Source organism: Staurois parvus, unplaced genomic scaffold, assembly GCF_062004578.1.
Source record: "Staurois parvus isolate SC_StPar_1 unplaced genomic scaffold, SC_StPar_1.0 ptg000173l, whole genome shotgun sequence".
In the NCBI taxonomy this organism is placed as follows: domain Eukaryota; kingdom Metazoa; phylum Chordata; class Amphibia; order Anura; family Ranidae; genus Staurois; species Staurois parvus.
This window is the reverse complement of record NW_028317969.1, coordinates 4,003,469-4,030,303: the sequence shown is the minus strand read 5'-3', so window position 1 is coordinate 4,030,303 and position 26,835 is coordinate 4,003,469. Positions and strand designations below refer to the sequence as shown.

The following is a 26,835-nucleotide window of genomic DNA, read 5'->3' as shown; positions in this document are numbered from 1 at the left end:
ACTGGATTTTTTATTTTTTACAATATAAACTAAAAAAACAATATTTTCTACTTTCTGCTATAAAACATGTAGCAGTACCCCCTTAGGAGTAGCTGTTTGGGTCCAATAGTCCTGCACAGCCAGGCAATATGCCTTTTCCACACATACTTGCATCCAAGAGACAGTAACCAATCCTTGAGCTTTTATTAGGGGAATTCAACTTGGATAGGGTAAGGGGTGTATGGGATGCCCAAGGGTATAGTAACTAAGGATAACTTCCTGGAACTATGTACAAGTCTTTAGACAAAAATCCTCTTTTTGGAGAGCTAGCCAGCATCTTCTGTAGTACCACCCCGGACCCCAGATTCTCCTAATTCAGCTGCCTGAAGGAATCCCTGGACATGGAATCCAATGCTCGTCACTTAAAATGTAAGACAATCTCAAGTAGTAAGCTAATCCAGTTTCCCACTAGAGTGCTCCTTCCCCTTACTGGCCCGGGGATGTAGGCCTACTCACTCAGTCCTCTGTCTATGAGCTGATGGGTTGGTGGCTACTACCAAGCCTTGTAGCTGGACCGCTCCTTCCCTGCTGCCCAGGTGGTCCTCTCCCCGGGGGCCAATCAGGTGTTGCGCTTTCCTCCTTTCCAGCATCCCTGCTTGGAGGTGAGCCCCTTTCCATCTGGGATCCCTCCCAGGCTCCAGCTTTCTAGCCTCACTTCTCCATCTTACACCTAAACTCTCCTACTACTCTCCTCTTTCCTCTTCCCCTCTCCTGCTGAGCATGCTAAGTCACTCTTAATAGCTGTGCTGGCCCCAAGCCCAGCCTCCTGTTGGCGAGTGACCAGGATTCTTTGAGCGTGCAAACCAGCCACCCCTTTCTCCCTCCTATTGCTTCTAGAACTTTTCCCAAAGCTCTAGTGCAGGGGGAAATCCCAGAGAGCTGATCTTCAGAGCCTCTCAGCTCCTGACTAAAATTTGACTCGACTATTACATCCAGGCTGCTAATCAGCCCCTCTAACTCAAAATTAGACTCTAGCTCCCTCTAGTTACCCAGAAGGGTGCTACAAACATATCCAATAAAAAAAAAAAAAAAAAATCCCAATTGTATATTGATTGGTTTGCGTGAAAGTTATAACATCTACAAACTGTGGTACAGACACTAGAATTGTTTTTTTTTATATACTAGTAATGGCGGTAATCAGCAACTAATAGTGGGACTGTGATAGTGCGACAGTTAACCTGACACTGAGGGGAACTGACTAACTGCCACTGACATCCCCATTGACACTAATAGAGTGCTCAGTGCGGACAATATACACTATCACTGTACTAATGACACTGAAGGGGTTAATACCTAGGGAGATCAAGGGGTTAAATATGTGCCCAACAATGTTTAGTGTGTTTACTATGTGCTGTTTTACTAAGCAATGTGCTGGTTTTTACTCCCTGCTTGTAGGGAGAAAAAAAAAAGGTCACATCGCTGCAGTCTGAAGAGTGCTCTGTGTTTACCAGTGCGGAGCTCTCTCCTGTCATTCCCTGAGCCGATCAGTGGGTCCCAGCAATAATCATTGTCCAGGACTCACTGATCTGCTTGCGCTGCAGACAATGACAACTCAGTCTTCCGGAAGAAAGCTGCAACATATAGGTACATAATTGTGACTATACGAGCTGACCTGTCACAGTAAATGTATTGCAGTGGGTCGGCAAGTGGTTAAAAGAGAACTATGGCCAAAGCTTTTTGGTATACGTCTCTTCTAGGCCAAAAGGAGTACACTTTTTTCTGCACTCCTGTGACCCACATTCAGCTGACAGCAGGCCAAAGCCCACTGTTGGCTGAGGTCACAGAGCCAGTCTAGGTCGGTATCTACCCAGATGACTGACTGGCAGCTAACACCGCTGAGAGCACGAGCCCCCTCCTCTGCCTGGCGCTCTAGTGAGCACTGGAGGAGCAGAGCAGAGAGTGGTGATTGACAGTCCCCGCTCTTTGCTCAGTGAGAACCAAGAACTGAGCTATCAGAGGTCATGTGATCGCTCAGTTCTTGGTCTTAAAGCTGGTATTATTATTATTATACAACATTTATATAGCGCCAACAGTTTGCGCAGCACTTTGGTAGGGTACAGCTGTGGCATCAGACAAATGCTGCAGCCATATACAGTAGGTGAGTATAGATGTTTATTTTTTTCCTCACACTTATCCTTTAATGGTCACAGAAAAAGAAGTCCAGAAGAATCCTAGAAGATGCCAGCAGTGGTGATGGCACAGGTTGTGTATATAGTTAAATAAAATACCATGGTGTACATAGTTTAAAAAAAAAGAAAAAAGACAAAAGTCCATCTAGTTCAACCATTAAAAAACAAACAAAAAAGACTCCCCAAAAACATGTAGAACATGTTCATTGTGCAGTGCGAAAAACAACCAGACTAGTGCACATTCTAAGCTGTAGTTTTGTAAGTATCCAACATTTAATCAATATTAGAAGAGATAAAGTTGACTGTGGGCAGAAGAGATTTTCTAAGCAATTGTGTTTTTCCCGTCATCTCTGTATTCATTTTTCAAAATCATTTCAAAGGCAAGCTGTACAGGACTTGCTTTTCTTGTATGCATCACAATTCTTGTATCCTTGAAAAAACACTTTTGAAAGCTGAGTTTTCACAAATTGTGCTAGAAGCTCCAACTACCAAGGCCAGCTTCAAGTCTCTCAGCATGGCTGGACTGAACAATATCCTTTGAGCAATACAGGTCTCTTCAATGTATTGCAAGAGAATAAAAATCTGATTCTACAATGCTGGCAGCTACGGTATGTGCCATCTATGTCTCAACAAAGAGACCTTTTTGTATTTCCAAGAGCTCTTAATAAAGAAGGCATCCATTTTGCCTAATACTGTATTGATGGCACTATAAGTCACTGCATCAGTTGCACCCCTGAAGAAGCAAAAGTGCAAAACGTGTCAGATATTGCCCCTCCCTTCTTGATAGATGTTAACTTGTTACTTATTATGATGCTGTACATTTTTTACAAATGAAATTAAGTGATTTATGAACGTAATAAAGACATCCATCTTGCCTAATACTGCGTTGAAGTCACTAAGACTCTGCCTAGTCATTTGTCATTTTGGCCAATACTCTCCTTGATGATAAAGATATACATGCTTTGCTGGAACACTCTTTGTCTACTCTTGGCATCTGTAAGTGGAGTGGAGATCTGGGACAAGTTAAGTGATTAGACCAGCTGTGATTTCTCCTGCGCTCTAGGGCCCAGACCGGTGGCAAATAGATGGAACCAACACCAGAGCAAGCGACCACCAGTATATTTCAAGATTGTGCAGCTCCAAAACAGGGCTGGGGAAGCCCGATCCATACTGCAAAGTGAAACAAAAAACAAGAATGCGCATTACCTCAGTAACAGAAGTTATTAATAGAAGATAGGTACTCACAACCAACGAATAAAATCAGGCATGTTGTCCTCAAAGGGACTTCAAAGGTAAGAAGCCAGCGCGAATCCCATCATGGGGGTAGACACTCAGTATGGCTGATGCATTTCGAAGGCTATGCCCTCTTCCTCAGAGCTAACTGGACTGAGAGTGTTAGCTCCCTTTATACCAGTGGTTCTCAACCTTTCTAATGCCGCGACCCCTTAATACAGTTCCTCATGTTGTGGTGACCCCCAACCATAAAACCATAATTATTTTCGTTGCTACTTCAGAACTGTAATTTTGCAGTGGGAGGAACTGACAACTGCCCCATCGTTGGTGTCAGTGGGGGGAGGAATAGTGCCTATCGTTGGTGTCAGTGGGGGGAGGACTAGCGCCCCATCATTGGTATCAGTGGGAGGAATAGCGTCCCATCGTTGGTATCAGTGGGAGGAATAGCGCCCCATCATTGGTATCAGTGGGAGGACTAGCGCCCCATCACTGATGTCAGTGGGAGGAATAGTGTCCCATCGTTGGTATCAGTGGGAGGAATAGTGTCCCATCATTGGTGTCAGTGGGAGGAATAGTGTCCCATCATTGGTGTCAGTGGGAGGAATAGTGCCCCATCATTGGTATCAGTGGGAGGAATAGTGCCCCATCATCGGTATCAGTGGGAGGAATAGTGCCCCATCATCGGTATCAGTGGGAGGAATAGTGCCCCATCATTGGTGTCAGTGGGAGGAATAGTGCCCCATCATTGGTGTCAGTGGGGGGAATAGTGCTCCATCATTGGTGTCAGTGGGAGGAATAGTGTCCCATCATTGGTGTCAGTGGGAGGAATAGTGCCCCATCATTGGTGTCAGTGGGAGGAATAGTGTCCCATCATTGGTGTCAGTGGGAGGAATAGTGCCCCATCATTGGTGTCAGTGGGAGGAATAGTGCCCCATCATTGGTGTCAGTGGGAGGAATAGTGCCCCATCATTGGTGTCAGTGGGAGGAATAGTGCCCCATCATTAGTATCAGTGGGAGGAATAGTGCCCCATCGTTGGTATCAGTGGGAGGAATAGTGCCCCATCGTTGGTGTCAGTGGGGGGAGGAATAGTGCCCCATCGTTGGTGTCAGTGGGGGGAGGAATAGTGCCCCATCGTTGGTGTCAGTGGGGGGAGGAATAGTGCCCCATCGTTGGTGTCAGTGGGGGGAGGAATAGTGCCCCATCGTTGGTGTCAGTGGGGGGAGGAATAGTGCCCCATCGTTGGTGTCAGTGGGGGGAGGAATAGTGCCCCATCGTTGGTGTCAGTGGGGGGAGGAATAGTGCCCCATCGTTGGTGTCAGTGGGGGGAGGAATAGTGCCCCATCGTTGGTGTCAGTGGGGGGAGGAATAGTGCCCCATCGTTGGTGTCAGTGGGGGGAGGAATAGTGCCCCATCGTTGGTGTCAGTGGGGGGAGGAATAGTGCCCCATCGTTGGTGTCAGTGGGGGGAGGAATAATGCCCCATCGTTGGTGTCAGTGGGGGGAGGAATAGTGCCCCATCGTTGGTGTCAGTGGGGGGAGGAATATTGCCCCATCGTTGGTGTCAGTGGGGGGAGGAATAGTGCCCCATCGTTGGTGTCAGTGGGGGGAGGAATAGTGCCCCATCGTTGGTGTCAGTGGGGGGAGGAATAGTGCCCCATCGTTGGTGTCAGTGGGGGGAGGAATAGTGCCCCATCGTTGGTGTCAGTGGGGGGAGGAATAGTGCCCCATCGTTGGTGTCAGTGGGGGGAGGAATAGTGCCCCATCGTTGGTGTCAGTGGGGGGAGGAATAGTGCCCCATCGTTGGTGTCAGTGGGGGGAGGAATAGTGCCTATCCTTGGTGCCAGTGGGAGGAATAGTGCCCCATCGTTGGTGTCAGTGGGAGGAATAGTGCCGCATCGTTGGTGTCAGTGGGAGGAATAGTGCCCCATCGTTGGTGTCAGTGGGAGGAATAGTGCCCCATCGTTGGTGTCAGTGGGAGGAATAGTGCCCCATCGTTGGTGTCAGTGGGGGGAGGAATAGTGCCCCATCATTGGTGTCAGTGGGAGGAATAGTGCCCCATCGTTGGTGTCAGTGGGAGGAATAGTGCCCCATCGTTGGTGTCAGTGGGGGGAGGAATAGTGCCTATCATTGGTGTCAGTGGGGGGAGGAATAGTGCCCCATCGTTGGTGTCAGTGGGGGGAGGAATAGTGCCCCATCGTTGGTATTAGTGACACAAATGATGGGGCACTATTCCTCCCACTGACACCAATGATACTTACCTTGCTGACCCCTGCTCCAGCCTGGGCTCGCTCTCTCCCTCTCCCATCTACAGCCTGCAGAAGCAAAATTTGCACTTACCTGTCAGCTGTCTTCCTTCTCTGGCCTCTCTCCTCTTCACTCGGTCCTGCAGCTCCCTCGATCTTCTTCGATCTGCGCGCTCTGCCGCTCGGCTCCTCCTCTCCAAGCTCCACCTCCTCGCCGGTGATTGGCCGCCTGTGTGCCTCTCCTGAGCTACAGTTCCGGTGGCCAATCAGCGGCGAGGAGGCGGAGCTGTTGAGTGATCCCGGAGGTGTGGCCAGGTTACAGGGGCAGCATATCATCCCGCCCACAGATCGCGAGACAGAGCAGCGGTGTCTCGGTTCCTAAGACCATCGGAAATATGTGTTTTCCGATGGTCTTAGGCGACCCCTGGGAAATGGTCGTTCGACCCCCAAAGGGGTCGCGATCCCCAGGTTGAGAACCGCTGCTTTATACCAACTGACTAGAAGTTGGCCCTCCCTAATGGGTTGGGCAGTCTCAGGCTGGGGGGAGGGACTATGGTGTCAACAGTATATATTAACTCATTAGTAGATCACAGAAGACAAATAAATCAATAAATAATATAACATATATCAATATATAAATATATATATACATACGTATATATATATATGTACATAACTGATGGCACATTCAATTGCCATCAGTTATGTACATATATATATACGTATGTGTATGTATATATATATATATTGATATATATATATTGATATATGTTAAATTATTTATTGATTTATTTGTCTTCTGTGATCTACTAATGAGTTAATATATACTGTTGACACCATAGTCCCTCCCCCCAGCATGAGACTGCCCAACCCATCAGGGAGGGCCAACTTCTAGTCAGTTGGTATAAAGGGAGCTAACACTCTCAGTCCAGTTAGCTCTGAGGAAGAGGGCATAGCCTTCGAAACGCGTCAGCTATACTGATTTTATTCGCTGTTTGTGAGTACCTATCTTCTATTAATAAATTCTGTTACTGAGGTAATGTGCAAGGTTGGTGCGCTTCTTTTTGTTTTTTGTTTCACAAGTTAAGTCATCACTGGTAGCTCAATGTTAAAGATATAAGCCATTGGATGCAGAAGAACAGCTGGTGATGGGGATCGTGGGCTTGTCATGAAAGGAGGACTGCAAACTTATGTGCCTCCTGCAACCTTACCAGCAATTTTGCATTGCAGGTCAGTAGCCAGAGCTAAACCTAGTAGCTCTCCCCCACGTTGTGTCTGTTTGCCCCATGTTGGCATTGTGTCCACAGTAGCATTTGCATTGGCAGTGCAGAGTAGGAGTGACCAAAAAGGGTTACTTTGGCCCAGTTGACCAGCTTAAACATGTATTGCAATATGAAAAACAAGCCAAAAGAAAGAAAAATGGGATTTTAAACGGTGCTGATACCTTTTCTCATAACAAACTAAACAGACACATCTCTATAAAATCAACAAATTGTACTATACAATTCCATTAAAATATACTGGGGTATAAAACCCTTAAAAAAACCATAATAATGGCAGGTATTCCCTCACTGGTGTTTGGAGTGGTGTTATCCCTTCAGCAGCTTTGTGTGAAGCATATAGAGGTGAAGCATTTATAGGCGATGAGCAGCTTTTACTTATTGTCTCTTATACGCCTCAATTTATACAGGTTTTTGGTCACCTAATCAACTGGGGCTGAGAGGCGCTAGTTCCCTCCCCCTTATGCGTTTCTCCCTGGACTTCCTGGTCGGACATCTGGGTGTCGTTTTCACACTGGTTCCAATATTTGCCCTCCACGCTTGCAGCCATACATTGTGATATTTATTACCAGATCTGGTTACACCCCCTTATTTGGTGGGATTCATCCTTCACCCATAATTAGTTGCACCCCATGAACCCCTGAAAAAGCAAAAGTGTGAAACAGGTCAGAATAATCCCCTTTTTGATGGATGTTCACTTGTTACTTATTATGATGTTGTATGTTTATACTAATGAAATTAAGTGATTTATGAGGGGAGGTGCTTTTCTGGAGGCTGTTTAGCTGATTATGACTCGCTTGACCCATTATTATGGTTTTTTAGTTTATTTACAAGGTTTTTATGGGCTTTATACATAAGTATATTTTAAATGGAATTTTGTAGTAAAAGTGTTAATTTTGTTTAGTGATGTGTCTATTTAGTTTGTTCTGAGAAAAGGTATCAGCACCATTTAAAATCCCATTTTTCCTTCTTTTGGTTTGTTTTTCATACACTTGATAGGGATGTGGTGCTGAGTGATTCAACTGGACCTATTACTTTTTCTGATTATGTATTGCAATATGTGTGAACTAAAAATCCCTATTTTTTTAATGCAAAGTTTGTTGGAGAGGGTATATTGCAGTGTGCAGAGGGTCCATCCAAAATTTCTAGCTGTAGTGCTAATGCTAGGTGGTGGAGGTGGAGTAGCTGGTCTTATAATAATTTAGAACTATAGGCATTTTTTTTTTAATTGTTGGATAGAGTAAGGGGAGGGTTATACTCCTGTCATTTTTTTTACCATCTGTGTCCCATTGCAGAGATTTCCCTTAAGCTCCTGTCCCATAGCCAAATAGGAAGTGAAAGGAAATCCCTGCAAATAAAGGAATCCCTTGGGGACCCCCAGCCCACCAGAACTAGTGTCCCCATTGGAAGATTTGTGATTTTCTTTACTTTAACTTACAATGATAATAGTAAACTTTTTCCATACAGAGCTGGCCAAACTCTGCGGATGGCTGCCGCCGGAGCCAACTAGGAATATATGGATGTTGTAGACTATTAAGGATTTTTATATATTACTGCTTGTATTACCAAGGCTGGCTATAGGTCACTGGTGCTATTTGTGTGCCAGATCTTTTCTTTCTTTTTTGCATCAAACAGTGAAAGTCACATCAAAACGACTTTAAAGTATAACTGAAGACAAAACTTTTTTTTATGTTTTGGAGAGAGTGGGGGGTAGTTTAGAAACTTCTTTAGCTAACTGCAGTGAACTTGCATGGCGATTTTCTTCAACTGTTCTCATCAGAAGATGCTCCTTTTGAGGAGTTCAATTACATGGATGGCCTAGACGTCTCTTCCACCCACCCCTCCCTTCCTTCCACTCACTCTCCCTTCCTTCCTTCTACCCACCCTTCCTTCCTTTCTTTCCTCCACCCACCCCTCCCTTCCCTCCTATCCTTCCTTGCACACCTTCCTTCCACCCACCCATCCCTTCCTTCCATCCACCCCTTCCTTCTATTTCCTTTCTTCCTTCCTTCTCTTCCCTTCCTTCATTCTGCATACAATATTTAACAGTGCAATTTTATGAGTTAATTTAAAAGGGTGTGTTTAGGGGCGGAATTAGGGACGGGGCAGGTTAGGGGTTGGGTGGGGCAACTGGTGGCGAGTAACTCTTAAGTCCTGGCTAGTAGCTTAGGACTTGAAATTTTGAGCCCTGAGTTAACCCATGCAGTGCGAGCACAGCCCCACTGCATGAAAAAATAAAAAATGTAACTGGAGTTCTGTTTTAAGAAGAACGTGTCCATCATAGCGCATCTGCATTGTTTTGGTTCAAAAACAGGTAGCCCCCATTGCGTCAAATGAACAGCAATTTAGTCTGGCCGCAGCGATATTACAAGGAATTGGCAGTCATAGAAGAACTTTCAGCTTCACAGTCCACTGCTTTAAAGATTCATTCCTAATTAAATGCGTACATTGAAATTGCAAGAAACCGAAGAGACGCAGTCACTAATAATTTTAATATCTCCATTAGTATTCGATAGGCGACAGTGGCAGACACTACTGAGAAAGATAATTAGGTGAAAATCATTCCTTTAACACTGATTGTAAAATGACTTCAGTAATATACAGCTAAAATTTAAACAAGCTGTTCCTCGTATGTTTATATAATGGAGCCACAAATGAATGTGTTAGGAGTTTGTATCCCTTGGCTGGCAGATGTTGCTGTGAGTCATAAAATAAAAACTCAAATAAAGATAAAGGAAGCCTTTAATGAACCATACGTGGTAAAACACAGATTATACTTTATAGTGTCCTGTAACCAATTTTTTATTTTTTGTGATAGGGTTTTTACTGTCTCAAATGGAGAAATTTCCATTCAAATCCTGTCTAGAAAACTCAAAGTAAGGTGAACTCCACTCTTAGGCAGATGTCCATGGAACTGGTGTCCCCACTGGAAGCTAAACCCACAAAACTTGTTCTGCTGACAATGCTAAAATGTGGGCTTCACTATCTCAATGGATACTACAGATACGTTTGGGTTTGGCCCGAACCCCAAAGTTAGCTGTTGGCAGGTAATTCCCTGCCCCACAGGTGACATACACAAAAGGGTGGAGATGCTAATGACATAATTGACCCATATTACATAGTTACATAGTTAGTTTGGCTGAAAAAAGACAATAGTCCATCCAGTTCAACCATAGAAAAAACAAGTTATAATCCTACACCCACAGTTAATCCAGAGGAAGGCAAAAAAAAAAAACCCAGCAAAGCATGATCTAATTTGCTTCTGCTGGGAAAAAAAATCCTTCCTGATCCCCCAAGAGGCAATTGGATATTCCCTGGATGAACGTTACCTATAAATGTTAGTATCCAGTTATATTCTGTGTATCTAAGAAACAATCCATGCCTTTTTAGAAGCAATCCACTGAGCTGGCCAGAACCAACTCTTGAGGGAGTCTATTCCACATTCTCACAGCTCTCACTGTGAAGAAACCTTTCCAAATTTGGAGATTTAATTTCTTTTCCTCCAGACATAAAGAGTGCCCCCTTGTCCTCTGTGATGACCTTAGGGTGAATAACTACACCAAGTTCACTATATGTACCACTGATATATTTATACATGGAGATCATATCCCCCCCTTATGTATTATACATGGAGATCATATCCCCCCTTATGTATTATACATGGTGATCATATCCCCCCTTATGTATTATACATGGAGATCATATCCCCCCCTTATGTATTATACATGGAGATCATATCCCCCCTTATGTATTATACATGGAGATCATATCCCCCCTTATGTATTATACATGGAGATCATATCCCCCCTTATGTATTATCCATGGAGATCATATCTCCCCTTATGTATTATACATGGAGATCATATCCCCCCCTTATGTATTATACATGGAGATCATATCCCCCCTTATGTATTATACATGGAGATCATATCCCCCTTATGTATTATACATGGAGATCATATCCCCCCTTATGTATTATACATGGTGATCATATCCCCCCTTATGTATTATACATGGTGATCATATCCCCCCTTATGTATTATACATGGAGATCATATCCCCCTTATGTATTATACATGGAGATCATATCCCCCCCTTATGTATTATACATGGAGATCATATCCCCCCTTATGTATTATACATGGAGATCATATCCCCCCTTATGTATTATACATGGAGATCATATCCCCCTTTATGTATTATACATGGAGATCATATCCCCCCCTTATGTATTATACATGGTGATCATATCCCCCCTTAATCTCCTCTTCTCAAGAGAGAATAAATTCAGTTCCTCTAATCTTTCCTCATAGCTGAGCTCCTCCATGCCTCTTATCAGTTTGGTTGCCCTTCTCTGTACTTTCTCCAGTTCCCCAATGTTCTTTTAGTGAATTGATGCTCAAAACTAAACTGCATATTCCAGATGAGGTATTACTAATGATTTGTACCGGGGTAATATGATATCTCTCTCTCTCTGGAGTCTATACTTCTTTTAATACAAGAGAGGATTTTGCTCGCTTTAGAAACCGCAGCTTGGCATTGCATGACATTATTAAGCTTGTGATCTACCTATCCAAGTTCATTGTTCCTCAGATCCTTCTCCACCATTGATTCCCCCAGTTGTACCCCCCCCCTAGTATGTATGATGCATGCATATTCTTATCCCCCAAGTGCAGAACCTTTCATTTATCAACATTAAACCTCATTTGCCACATAGTTGCCCAGTTACACAGAGCACTGAGGTCGGCTTGTAAGTTGGAGACATCCTGTAAGGACGTTATTCCACAGCACAGCTTGGTGTCATCTGCAAAGACTGAAATGGGATTTATAATCCCCGACCCTATATTGTTTATAAATATATTAAAAAGTAAGGGTCTCAACACTGAACCTTGGGGTACACCACTGATGACCCTAGACCAGTGGTCGGCAAGCCGCGGCTCGCGAGCCACATGCGGCTCTTTACACGCTTTAATGCGGCTCTTGAGTGCCGGGCGCCCACTCCCCTCCCTCCTCTCGGGCGGCAGGGACTCTGCAGCGTGATCCAAAAAAAAAACCGCCAGGGCAGCGCGCTCAAATGCATTGATTGGCCAGTCTCGCTGCCACTCACATCCTGATAGCCAGTGATTGGCTGTCAGGATGTGTGTAGGCGGGGCAGCGTGACGAACGTGAGAGGAACTAGGCTCCTCTCACAGTCCGCCCTGAAGACCGGAACGGCGCGGGAACACAGCGAGAGGAACGCGCGGAGCAAAGGTAAGTGAATTGACACAGGGGGGACTTGGCTTACTACTTGCTACTTACTTACTACTACTATATGAGGGATGAATTAATATGGTGGATGAATTACTATATGGGGGATGAATTACTATAGGGGGGATGAATTACTATAGGGGGGATGAATTACTATGGGGGATGAATTACTATAGGGGGGATGAATTACTATGGGGGATGAATTACTATGGGGGATGAATTACTATATGGGGGATGAATTACTATATGGGGGATGAATTACTATAGGGGGGGATGAATTACTGTATGGGGGATGAATTACTGCATGGGGGATGAATTACTGTATGGGGGATGAATTACTATATGGGGGATGAATTACTATGGGGGATGAATTACTATATGGGGGATTAATTACTATATGGGGGATGAATTACTATGGGGGATGAATTACTATATAAGGGATGAATTACTATGGGGGATGAATTACTATATGGGGGATTAATTACTATATGGGGGATGAATTACTATGGGGGATGAATTACTATATGGGGGATTAATTACTATATGGGGGATGAATTACTATGGGGGATGAATTACTATATGGGGGATGAATTACTATGGGGGATGAATTACTATGGGGGATGAATTACTATATGGGGGATGAATTACTATATGGGGGATGAATTAATATGGGGGATGAATTACTATAGGGGGGATGAATTACTATAGGGGGGATGAATTACTATGGGGGATGAATTACTATAGGGGGGATGAATTACTATAGGGGGGATGAATTACTATGGGGGATGAATTACTATATGGGGGATGAATTACTATATGGGGGATGAATTACTATGGGGGATGAATTACTATATGGGGGATGAATTACTATGGGGGATGAATTACTATATGGGGGATTAATTACTATATGGGGGATGAATTACTATGGGGGATGAATTACTATATAAGGGATGAATTACTATGGGGGATGAATTACTATATGGGGGATTAATTACTATATGGGGGATGAATTACTATGGGGGATGAATTACTATATGGGGGATTAATTACTATATGGGGGATGAATTACTATGGGGGATGAATTACTATATGGGGGATGAATTACTATGGGGGATGAATTACTATGGGGGATGAATTACTATATGGGGGATGAATTACTATATGGGGGATGAATTAATATGGGGGATGAATTACTATATGGGGGATGAATTACTATAGGGGGGATGAATTACTATGGGGGATGAATTACTATAGGGGGGATGAATTACTATAGGGGGGATGAATTACTATGGGGGATGAATTACTATATGGGGGATGAATTACTATATGGGGGATGAATTACTATGGGGGATGAATTACTATATGGGGGATGAATTACTATGGGGGATGAATTACTATAAAAACTTATTGAAACTAAAAACAGTGTACCATCCTATGTATTTTCAGTTTTAAAAATGTGGCTCTCAAAATAAATTTCAATCGTGGTTTTGGCGAGATTTGGCTCAGTTGAAAAAAAAGGTTGCCCACCACTGCCCTAGACCATTCAGAGTATGAATCATTAACCACTACTTTTTTGAATACGATCTTTTAGCCAGTTTTCTGGCCATTTACATACAGATTTTTCCAAGTCCGTAGACTTTACCTTACACATTAGCCATGTGTGGGGAACTGTGTCAAACGTTTTACAAAATCTAAGTATACCACGTCCACCGCCACCCCTCTGTCCAAGTATACCATGTCCACCGCCACCCCTCTGTCCAAGTATACCATGTCCACCGCCACCCCTCTGTCCAAGTATACCACATCCACCGCCACCCCTCTGTCCAAGTATACCACGACCACCGCCACCCCTCTGTTCAAGTATACCACGTCCACCGCCACCCCTCTGTCCAAGTATACCACGACCACCACCACCCCTCTGTCCAAGGTCTTGCTCACAGCCTCATAAAAAGAAATCAGATTTGTTCAACAACTTCTGTCTTTCATGAATCCATGCTGTCTGTTGCTTAAAATATTTTTTTCCAGCAAGAACTCCTCTATGTGGTCTTTTATTAAACTCTCCAATATCTTTCCAGCTATAGAAGGTAAACTAACAGGTCTATAATTACTTGGTAAAGATTTTGACCCCTTTTTAAATATTGGCACCACATTGGCCTTACGCCAATATTATTATGTCACAAGCATCCTTGCCCCATTAGGTCCTGCTTATAGACTGCCCTAGGTAATGTCCACATGTGATGCTAAGTCTTTATATTTAAAACAACTGAAATCCAAAGAAGGGACAGTTAGGCCGTGAAGGAAAAGGTTCATCTAGAGAGGAAATGAGACGGGTTCTATCTGACTTGCTGCAGCTTCTAATGCACAGAGTTCATTGAAATCAAAGCAATTCCAGTACAGGAGAGGAGCCTGTACAACTGTGCAAGACTAAAGGGAAGGCTGGAGGTCAGATTTGAGAACCATTACTACTATTCTTGGGTATAAATTAAAACTAAAAACTCTTCCTTAGTATTTTGCTGACAATAGAATTGATTTAGTAAGTTGTAGAGGATTAGGTAAATTTGGTTGTTTCCACTGTAATCAGAGGATCAGGGGGTTGATTATTTAGGGCTGTTTAGTGTCTCATAGACTGCTGCTTTGTTACTTCCCCGTCTTCTGGAGGATTCTAGAATCATAGTGGGAGGAAGAACAGGGCATGCATCCTGAATATTTATGAGACTCCAGCCAATCCCTGGGAAGGTGTGCCCAGTAGGTGGTGAAAGAGCCCATAAATAGGCTCAGGTGTGCACAGCAGGGTGCAGAGTTCCTAGGTACAGTCCTCTTGGAGGAGACCCCTGAGTGTGTGTGTGGAGGGGGGGGGGCTCTGCCCCTGGGGCAGATTTCTAGACAAAACCGTTAGGAAGACTCCGAGGTCCCAGCTAGGCTTAACTAGGGGTACTAATTGCGAGCTTGAGTCCAGGATCAAGTTGAGTCTGGAGAAGCTCAATGGAGAGAGCCAGGTGGAAGTTGGTGGAGAAGAGTCCAGCTGTCCTATGGTGGTGTGAATCTACATCTCCCTCATTAGAAAGAGCCTGGTGAATATCAGCAGGAGACAACTGCTGATCCTGTGAGTAAGTTATCCAATGCTAAAGAGCTAGTGAGTGTGTGTATCTTTTAGAAGGAGTACAGGTCACCATCATCAGAGATCCTGTGGGACATTCCTTTTTGTACAGTACAACCAGAAAGTTGAGCACTCCTCAAGTTATTCAGTTCTACAGTTTATTGGGTATCCTCTGTTCCCTTTCCCTATCCAAGTTCATTGTTCCCAATAAAAAAGAACAACAAAAAAAGAAACCCCCATACTGTTCTTTGTAGCCAGTGGAAGAGTGAGGAGAATGCTGGGTGCCTGGCTATGTGTACTCTAAGTGGGGAAATAGGACTGCATTCATCAGCAATCCCTAGAGAGTTGCACTACACTAGTAAAGCAAATGATAGTTCACTTTGAAAAGATGATCATCTGTCAACATTTTTTTTGTACATATCCTGTTCATATACACTCACCGGCCAATTTATTAGGTACAGCTTGCCAGTGTCAAGAAAGTATCCCCCACTCCATTACACCACCACCACCAGCAGCCTTAACTGTTGATACAAGGCAAGCGGATCCATGCTTTCATGCTGTTTATGCCAAATTCTGACCCTACCATCTGAATATCACAGCAACCAATCTGCCCATTCTCCGCTGACCTCTGACATCAACAATGCATTTTCGTCCACACAATTGCCGCTCACTGGATATTTTTCTCTTTTTCGGACCATTCTCTGTAAAGCCTAGAGATGACTGTGCATGAAAATCCCAGTAGATCAGCAATTTTTGAAATACTCAGAGCAACAACCATGCCATGTTCAAATGTCCCTTAACTTCACTTAAATTCCCTTTCTTCCCCATTCTGATGCTCGGTTTGTACTTCAGCAAGTCGTTTTTAGCACGTCTAGAAGCCTTAATGCATTGGGTTGCTGCCATGTGATTGGCTGATTAGCAATTTGTGCTACCAAGCAATTGAACAGGTGTACCTAATAAAGTGGCCGGGGAAAACAACGTCACCTTACTTTACAAACATATTAATTGAACAGCAGTCTTTATTATTTTAGTAAATCAACCCCAATGCCTAACTTGACTAATTGCAAAACCCAGCATAAAAATTTCATGTAGTAAAGTTAAAAAGTTAAATAGAACCCCCATATGGGCTGATATGGAAAAACTGGTACACATGGGTAAATGTGATCTGTCAACACTATCGTTCTAACTTTTTAAAGAAGATATCTTCAAAAATATTTTCCAAAAAGAATTTAGTAGTTTCTGCCATTTTCATAGCAAAGGCTACAGTATGGGCTGATGTATCTGGACAGGAAGCATGCTTTGTTTTTGAGAAAATCTAATTTGCTGAGTGAGATAATTATCACAATTATTTCCAGGTGTAATATGTTTTAAAATAATATTAAGTCTCTTGAAAGTGTATGAATAGGCACATTTTGTTTTTAATTTTGGATGAAGTCTTGAAGGGTTAAAACTTTAGGGTTACATTTTTTTGCTGCCTGTGCTCTGATGGGGAGATGCCCTTCCACTTCCTGTCCTGGGGCCCAGGGGCGGACTGACAACTCATGGGGCCCCTGGGCAATAGGGGATCATGGGGCCCTTGTGCCCTTGCCCAAACTCAAAAAAGCCTATGAAAAAGGTACCAGGGGCATCTCATGGGGCCCCCTACTGACCCCGGCCCCTTGGGCAGTGCCCGAGTTTCCAAATGGTCAGTCCACCCTGCTTACCTGTACCAAACTTGACCAAATTAGCTACAAAGTTAATAAACCACATTTTAACTGCAGCCAGGTGTTTAATAGCCTTAAAATGGAAAAAGATATCCCCACGATCAAAGGAAGACCTCTATAAACACATTATATACCATGGAATACTTAGCAGACTAACTTTATCAGTAAATTCAATAAATTCTGGCATCCTTGACCCATTTTAGACATAACTTAACCTCACCACAATAGAAAGTGAGATGAAATCTTAAAGCAGAACCAGGGGCGGACTGACCATTTGGAAACTCGGGCACTGCCCGAGGGCCCGGGGTCAGTAGGGGGCCCCATGAGATGCCCCTGGTACCTTTCTCATAGGCTTTTTTGAGTTTGGGCAAGGACACAGGGGCCCCATGATCCCCTATTGCCCGGGGGCCCCATGAGTTGTCAGTCCGCCCCTGAGCAGAACTAACTATATCGACCAACACTAATAATTTGTAATCCTTAAACTGATAGAATTAATAAACAGATAGGAAGGTATATTATATTTACTTCTTTTAACCTTTTTTCTTCAGTGACTTTCTGGTTTCTGGCCTAAGCCAAAATGATGTCATACATCCCAGAAGTTTTCAATGGAATTTTTTTTTCTTTAATATGGAGGACGGGAGGAGGGGCTTTCCCAGCTAAGCACACCCTCCTGCATGCATGCCTGAACTAAGGGCAGATGGATTCCAGAAAGTAAATACTACATGAATCATCCATCCTTACTCAAGATGGCCACAGTTAGAAATGCTAGAAGGGTGTTTTTTAAAGTGATTTCTCAGCAAAATAAAATGTGAACACATGGATGGGCGAGTTTTCTTTGAATATTAAACATGAATTAAATCACGTTTTCAGTTTGTGGTGCTCAGATGCACTTGAGTTCTTCTTTAAAGAGGAACCTCAGGAGGAAAAATTGGAAAATTCAAATACTGTCGCTTCTGTCATTTAAGAATTGGATATCTTCCAGCCAGGCAGTTCAGTACTGTCCTCTACACAGCTGAAGCCTCTCAGGATGACCGTATCACCATCTGGGTTTTGGGAGTCACTTCCTGATAACTCCCAGCCGGGACCCTACTGTGCTTTCACAAGCAAATTATCCTAAAGGGTCGTGTCTGTGTGTGTGTGGGGGGGGGGGGGGGGCAAGGCAACATCTTCCACATCTAGGCAAGGTATTAGGAAGTGGAAACAAGAGAAAACAAGAGAGGGAAGTTGCATTTGCAGGCAAATATCCACTTTAAAGTAATTAAACATGCCATTCAAACAAGAGTCCACTTTGTAAGATGTTGCCTCTATTGCTGTTTCATTGACAGCTCAAAATTATGGATTTTTTTTCATAGTTAGTCTGGTTGAAAAATACACAAATCCCTCTAGTTCAACCAATAGAAGGGGACACATTTTTATACAATCCTATATACACAATCCCACACCCACAGTTGATCTAGAGGAAGGCAAAAAACCCCAAGAAAGCATGATCCAATTTGCTTCAGCAGGGGAAAAAATTCTTTATTGATCCCCCAAAAGGCAACAGATATTCCCTGGATCAACTTTGCCTATAAATATTAGTATCCAGTTATAATATGTGTATTTAGGAAAAAATCCAGGACTTTTTAAAATAATCTACTGAGCTAGCCAAAACCACATTTTGAGGGAGTGTATTCTACATTTTTACAGCTCTTACTGTGAAGACGCCCTTCCGGAGATTAGTCATACATTTAAAGTTGCGCTAGATGATCAATTAAAAAAAAACAAAACAAAAAACAATTTATATATACCAAACCATGCACAGGCAAATTGTATAACACATCCAATATGTGTTATAAAGAACCAACACAAAGTGTCTAAAAAGTGTACATTACATCATGTAATGTTTTGTGCTTCAAAATGCTTTCATTATATTCTTCCAAATGAATAGAAAACACCAAAATGCCTCCACCTTTGACACAGAACACTCGCCAAAAACCATTACCCTATCATCATATGGGGTGTATAGCACTTTTCCCCTATAAGAGAAGGGGGTTCTGGACCAGCAGTTTACTCTCCACCTCCAACAGTCTTCCCTCAAGTACAGATACAGCCAAAGAAAAAAGAATCTCACATGGTGTAAAATCCTCAATTTATTTATAAATACCTCTAAAAACCTCTGCTGTATATGGCCAGTGGAGGAGTTGCTATATGTGACTAAGTATTTTTAAAATAAAGTAATTGACATTTATCAGTATGGTAAGAGTTCCAAAGCCATTTCTAAGGATTTGGGACTCCAGCGAACCATGGTGAGAGCCAATATCCACAAATGGAGAAAACTTGGAACAGTGGTGAACCTTCCCAGGAGTGGCCAGCCTACCAAAATGATTCCAAGAACGATAGCCCATACAGGAGGTCATAAAAAAATCCAGAACATCTAAAGAACTGCAGGCCTCACTTGCCTCAGTTAAGGTCAGTGTTCACGATTCAACAATAAGAAAGAGATTAGGAAAAACTGGCCTCCATGGGAGAGTTCCGAGACGAAAGCCACTGCTGACCAAAAAGAACACAAAGGCTCGCCTCACATTTGCCAAAAAACATCTTGATTATCTCCAAGACTTTTGGCAAAATATTCTGCAGACTGATGAGACAAAAGCTGCACTTTTTGGAAGGTGTGCATCCCGTTACATCTGGCGTAAAACTAACACAGCATTTCATAAAAAAGAACATTATCCCAACAGTCAAACGTGGTGGTGGTAGTGTGATAGTCTGGGGCTGCTTTGCAGCTTCAGGACCTGGATGAATTGCCATAATGGATGGAACCGTGAATTCTGAATCCTGAAGGAGAATGTCCGGCCATCAGTCCCTGACCTCAAGCTTAGGAGCACTTGGGTTACGCAGCAGGAGATTTAGGGGGCAATTCCTTTTTCACATAAGGTCAAGCAAGTTTCGACAGCTTTTCACCTTAATAAATGAAGCCATCAGTTAAAAACTTCATTTTGTATTTATTTGGGATTTCTTTGTGTAATATTAAAATTAGTTTGATGATCTGAATCTTTTAAGTGTGACAAATGCGCAAAAAATATATATATATATATTGCTGTAAAAAAGTATTTGCCACCTACCTATTATTTTCTTTCTATATATATATATATATATATATATATATATATATATATATATTTATTTATTATTATTATTATTATTATTATACAGTATTTATAAAAAGCCAATAGTTCGCTCAGCGCTGTACATTACAAAGGGGGACAGAACATGTGACAGAACAACAACAATACAATGCAAAACATGAGGGGATTGAGGGCCCTGCTCTTTCAAGCTTACAATCTAGGAGGGGGGGATGGTGGCACAGGAGGAGATAGCTGTGGGGGATGGAGTGGTAGGAAGAGTGGAGGAGGTCGGTCAAGTTAGCAGGGGGTGGGGTAGGCTTCCCTGAAGAGATGGGTTTTCAGGGTGCGCCTAAAGGAGAGGAGAGTAGGTGATAATCTGATGGGTTGGGGCAGGGAGTTCCAGAGGATGGGTGACACCCTGGAGAAGTCCTGGAGGCGGGCATGGGAGGAGGAGACCAGGGAACTAGAGAGAAGAAGGTCTTGTGAGGAGCGGAGTGTGCATGCTGGGCGGTACTTTGATATTAGGTCAGTGATGTAGTTCGGAGCAGTGTGGTGGACGGCTTTGTACATATATATATATATATATATATATATATTAGATTGTAAGCTCCAAGGAGCAGGGCCCTTCTAACCCTCTTGTATTGAACTGTATTGTTGCTGTATTGTCTCCCGTTATATTGTAAAGTGCTGAGCAAACTGTTGGCGCTATATAAATCCTGTGTAATAATAATTATCACTTATATATATATATATATATATATATATATATAGATATATATATAGATATACTGTATATAGATAGCTATGTGTATGTAAACCATAAATAAACAAATATATATTACCAGTACCACCACTCAATCCAAAATACATTTATTGCTGTCTCACATGAACTGGGTTATATGATATGTCACAAGAGGAAATAGGCACTCAAAGTTCGTCCATAAGATATAATAAACAAAAGTCAGTTTATGAAACTGGCATTTTGGTGGCTCACAGAAAACACACATATACAGTATATCTTCATATCAAACTAGCAAGAAAACTACGACTCTTTAAATAAATAAATAAAAAAAACAAAGTTACACCAAGAACAGAAATTAATTACAGTCAGTAAAAAAAAATGAACATAGAAATATACATTTTTTTAAATTATGAAATATAGAAGAAAATGTTTAATGTAATTACCCGCTCCAATGTAATTTCTTCAAATTCATATTCAATTTCCGACCCGTTGATCTAGAAAAAAAAAAAGAGCAATACATTGTTTGAATATATTATAGTCAATAGACATTTCTAGTATAATACTGTATATTTAAAAAAAAATATCTTTCAGTTTATTTAGTACTCATTAAGCAAATTTCAGGTTGTAATAGGTTGGGTAACATGATTAGTAGCCAGCCATATAGAAGGCGATATATCATCTACTTGGTGATGGTGAAAGGGGCAGTTCTTGATTGGGATATTATCACGTGGTTTTATGTCCTAGATTGTAAGCTCCCAGGATCAGGCCCACCTAACCCTCTTGTATTGAACTGTATTGTTGCTGTATTGTCTCCCGTTATATTGTAAAGCGCTGAGCAAACTGTTGGCACTATATAAATCCTGTATAATAATAATAATAATGTGCTTGCTGTCTTTTAACAAAGTCTTACCTCTACATCTACAGCTATTAGTAAACAGAAACTTGTGATGATACTATTCAAACCAATAATATGGCTGCTTCCAGCACTATTATGGATGCTCTCTTTTGATAACCAGATGTATTTGACTTGGCCTACGCTGCTGGATGGGCAAAGTGTCCCCCTTCAAAGAAAGTAAGGATATCCTTCAGAACGGCATTAACATTTGTAAGGGAGCTTTATATTTATTTATGTATTTATTTACATGCACTAGTAAAAGTCATCAGCCTCAAGCCCACCTCCTGGCAAATGTTTGTCAAATTAAACTTGTCCCTATTAGCAGTTCTTAATGTGGACTACCAAACACCCACCGTCCGTTCACCATTTTGCAGGAAGTATGATATTGGCAGGATCAAAGGTCAACATGTAAGAAAAAAAGCCTAAAAAAGCAAATGCAGCCACCACATCTTAGGACCAGGGGTGGACTGACAACTCATGGGGCCCACGGGTAATAGGGGATCATGGGGCCCCTGTGTCCTCTCCCACACTCAAACCACACCAAAAAAAGCCTATGAAAGGTACCAGGGGTATCCCATGAGGCCCCCTACTGACCCTGGGCCCTCGGGCAGTGCCCAAGTGCCTGAATGGTCAATCAGACCCTGCTAAGGACTTATAGTATTTGACATTTTTGCTCTTGGGTTTAGATACGCTTTAATGTTTTTGTGTCTAAGCATTGTATGTAATTTTTTAAATCTTGTCTCTAATAGGGATGAGTTTAAGGTTCAGTTTGAACACAGTTTCTGCACAGATCAGATACTCACCCACCCAGCCGATCCATTCTCTTGCTGAGATCCTCTTCCCTTCTTCCACTGATGGGGTCCCACGCCATCACGTACTTCGTGATGTCATCCTGTCTCTTCTGGGTTCGGGTAGCAGGCCCGCCTCCTTTCCTATGTTGATGGAGGACAATGCCTCCTTGGGCATGTGACGTGCATATCCCAGGAAGCACAGGGAGCACAGTGCACATTATTCACCCACATGAATGACATGGGTGGATGGGTCAAGACTGAACCTTTTAATTAAAAAAAAGGCAACTAAAAAAAAAAAAGATCCTTTTGAAGATCCACTTTAAATAGACAAGGTAATCCACCTTCTTTATAATTTAATTGAAAACATTCTGCAAGTTACTAATGCTACTTATACTGTGGCCTGCAGATATAGTAATTATTAGCAGGGGTTCCCTGAGATCTGAAACCTTTTATCAAAGATTCCTCAAAACTGAGAAAAGCTGGTCCAAATTATAATTTTGATTTTGCAACACAACACTGGGAACATGAAACAACATTTAAAAGTAAAAATCACATAAAAAATAATCAAAATCAACATAATTACAAGGCACTCTAAAGTTCCCATTAAAAGTACTCTACATGATTGTATTTTACTACTCTGGCAAGTAAATGGGCAGAGCTCTGTTGGTAGACTTTTTTTTTTTTTTAAATACTGTATACTGTGGGTAGCTTATTCTATCATCAATTATATTGTATGACTTGCTCAGACAGAATTAGGGATACCCCTCTATATAAACACCCTCTAAATAAAGGTAAAAAAACGAGTTTCTGGCAAAACTAGTAACAAAACACCGGGAACATAAAACCGCATTTAAAAGTAAAAATCACATAAAAAATAATCAAAATCAACATAATTTAGTTAAACTCCAAATGTGCATTTAAAAAATATACTCTAAAGTTTCAATTAAAAGAACTTCACATGATTGTATTTTACTAGTACAAGTACACATAGGCAGAGTTCTGTTGGTAGACTTTTATTTGGGGGAAAATACTGTATACTGTGGGTGGCTTATTCTATCATCAGTTATACTGTATCATTTGCTCAGACAGAATTAGGGATGACTGTCTATATAAACACCCTCTAAATAAAGGTAAAAAAATTAGTTTCTGACAACGCTAGTAAAAAAAAAGAAGTGAAACATCAAAAATGACTTTCATTGTCACAATAATAACTTATAAAGAATTTCTGCAAAACTGAGGAAATTTTGGCAAATTTTAGGAAATTTTGGCAAAATTTCCCTTTTTTTACCAAAGCACAGTACGTCAATGGGGAAGACAAAATGAAGGTGTTTGTTGGTGGCTTTTGAGGGCGCAGTCAGTTTTAAATGGCTCCTGAAGGTTACGGAAGCTCCTTTTAAAATATATCTAAAGTAAAAACCTTTTTTTGTTTTGGTTTGTTTTCGATTAGAGATTTGTTTGTTTTAGTGTAAGAAAATGATTAGACTCTCTGTCAAGTTTTTATTGCTGCCTGTGTCCCCTACTGGGGAAATCCAACCTCTTTATTTGTCACCAATGTCACAAGAATAAAAGTGAAGGAGAAATATAACATTTTGAGATTTTACCAGTAGCAGAATGTTGTACTATGTTAGCCATCGATTAATGTTAGAGTTCAAGTGACACCCTTTATTGAGTCATTTAAGTTACACTGGTGGCCAAAATTGTGGATACACCTTACATTTTTTCAGTTTAAAGTACTTTTTTATATAGAAATCTCTAAAAATGTCATAGCACACGTACAATTTAATATAGTAAATGGATGCCTTAGCAAAAAATCTTTAAATAAGTTCAATTTTGGATGGAAATGTACCATAATGCATCTTGGCAATTATATAGCATAAAAATGATCATTTCAAGTTTGTCACAATGTGTTTTTTCAATAACACTGTTCAACAGGTAAAAAGTTTTGGGCATAAAATTAGCTAATCTTACATAATTTTGGGGTGCTGAAAACGAAAATGACCCTAAAAAATGTTGATTGGCTCTAGTTTCCATGATATATTCACCCATCTAATGACGTAAGCCATTCAAAATTATGATGCAACTTCAGCTGCATATTGCGCAATTGATACTGGTGACCAATAGAAAATTGCATGTATACTGAGATGATGCAATATTAGCCTTTAATTGCATCACTTCACTGCATAAAAGCTGCAGTATCTGTAGCTGATTGTAGTTCGACAGCGTCTTTACATTTCGTTTTATGCTTATATAGGCTACTCAGTAATGCCTCGAACTTGTGTGAATAAAGCAGATAATTTCTGCTATATCTGCGGTGAAATAACTTTTATCTCACAAAAAAGGAGGATAACAGGAATGATTAAGAAAGCCTACAACTTGTATTTTGGCTGCAAGATAGGAGACCAGGACAAGAGCTGGGCACCACATATATGCTGCAATTCTTGTGGGACGGCACTGGAGCAATGGTTGAATGGAAAAAAGGCATCTATGCCTTTCGCTGTGCCAATGATTTGGAGAGAGCCAACAGATCATGTTAGTAATTGTTACTTTTGTATGGTGCCTCCAATTGTAAAAGGGCTAAATAAGAAGAAAAAGTTATCTGTGCACTATCCAAATATTCCATCGGCAATACGTCCAGTTCCTCATGGAGAGGGGCTACCAATTCCTAAAGCACCAGAATCCTTCGTGGTTGAGTCAAGTGAGGAAGAACCTGAAGCGTGTAGTCATCAACCGTCAACCTCACATGACCCAGACTTTCTTCCATCCACACCCACTGAACCACAGCTCATTACACAAGTGGAATTGAGCGATCTTATCAGAGACCTGGATCTTCCGAAGAACAAGGCAGAGCTTTTGGGGTCAAGACTACAACAGTGGAATCTCCTAGCAAGTGATGTTCGTACGTCTTTCTACCGTCATCGTCAGAAAGATCTGATCCCACTCTTCATCCAGGAAGGTGATATTGCTGTATGTAACAATGTTCATGGTTTAATCTCAGCCAACGGCGTATGCTATGATCCCGATGAGTGGAGGCTGTTCATTGATGCTTCAAAGGCGAGTCTTAAAGCTGTTTTGCTCCATAATGGCAATCAGCTGCCGTCAGTTCCAGTTGCTTACGCAGTTTCAATGAAAGAAACGTATGAAAACTTGAAAGAGCTTTTAAGGTGCATCAACTATGATGAACATCAATGGTCGATTTGTGGTGACCTGAAGGTGATTGCTATCCTACTTGGACTTCAAGGTGGATATACTAAGTACTGCTGCTTCCTCTGTGAGTGGGACAGTCGTGCGAGAGAAATGCACTATGCCAAAAGAGACTGGCCATTACGCCAGTCATTGCAGCCTGGAGAAAAAAAGTTAACTATCCAGCACTTGTAGACAGCAATACGATCTTATTACCTCCATTACACATCAAGTTGGGATTAATGAAAAACGTTGTTAAGGCAATGGACAAGAATAAAGCAGGTTTCAAGTACCTGATTAGCAAATTTCCAGCACTTAGTGCTGCAAAAATAAATGAAGGAGTCTTTGTTGGGCCACAGATTCGTAAACTTATTCATGATGATGAGTTTCTTTCTCTGTTGCGTGGAAAGGAAAAGGCTGCCTGGACAGCATTTGTATCAGTGACATCAACTTTTCTTGGAAACAATAAAACACCAGACTACAAGAAAGTGGTAGAAAAACTCATCCAGACTTACAGAAATCTGGGTTGCAACATGTCTCTAAAAATTCATTTTCTACATTCGCATCTGGATTTTTTCCCACCAAACTGTGGAGCAGTGAGTGATGAACACGGAGAGCGCTTCCATCAAGACATTGCAGCTATGGAAAGAAGATATCAAGGTAAATGGAGCCCATCAATGCTTGCTGACTATTGCTGGACAGTTGTAAGAGATAGCCCTTTCCTCGAATACAAGAGAAAAGCCAAGAGAAGCAAAACCGACACAAACTGAAGACAAAACTAGTGAGAATCCTAAGTATTAAAATGATTCAACTTAGCTTATGGCTATAATTTTTCTTGGTAATCCTATGCAATATATTATGCCATTTAGGCTTTGTTATGTAGTCAATATCACTTGCTTTATATTTGTGGAAAGACATCTATCTATATAATTATTGTGCATTATGTAGTCATTACGCCTATAGTAGAAAACTTTTCGTTTACAGAAAAACTAGAGCCAATTGGCAAATTTCATTGTTATATTTGAACTCAGAATGTGAAATTCATTAAGAAATGGATCCTTTTGTTTCCAAAACTGGCAAAAAAATAAAAATTTGTTGAACAGTGTAATGTGTTTGATAGCCTTTGGCCTTAACTACTGCCTGACACCTTCT

The 26,835-nt window shown here is 41.7% G+C and overlaps 1 protein-coding gene across 9 annotated transcripts in view; it reads right to left on the bottom strand.

The window, feature by feature from the left end:
• The window catches only part of DLG2 (discs large MAGUK scaffold protein 2), a 2,035,798-nt gene that overhangs the window by 757,845 nt on the left and 1,251,118 nt on the right, over window positions 1–26,835 (bottom strand). For all 9 annotated transcript variants that reach the window (XM_089676759.1, XM_089676760.1, XM_089676764.1 and 6 more), the window contains one exon: window positions 21,261–21,311. In XM_089676759.1, coding sequence (XP_089532885.1) covers window positions 21,261–21,311 — 51 coding nt within the window. The remainder of the gene's footprint in view (window positions 1–21,260; window positions 21,312–26,835) is intronic.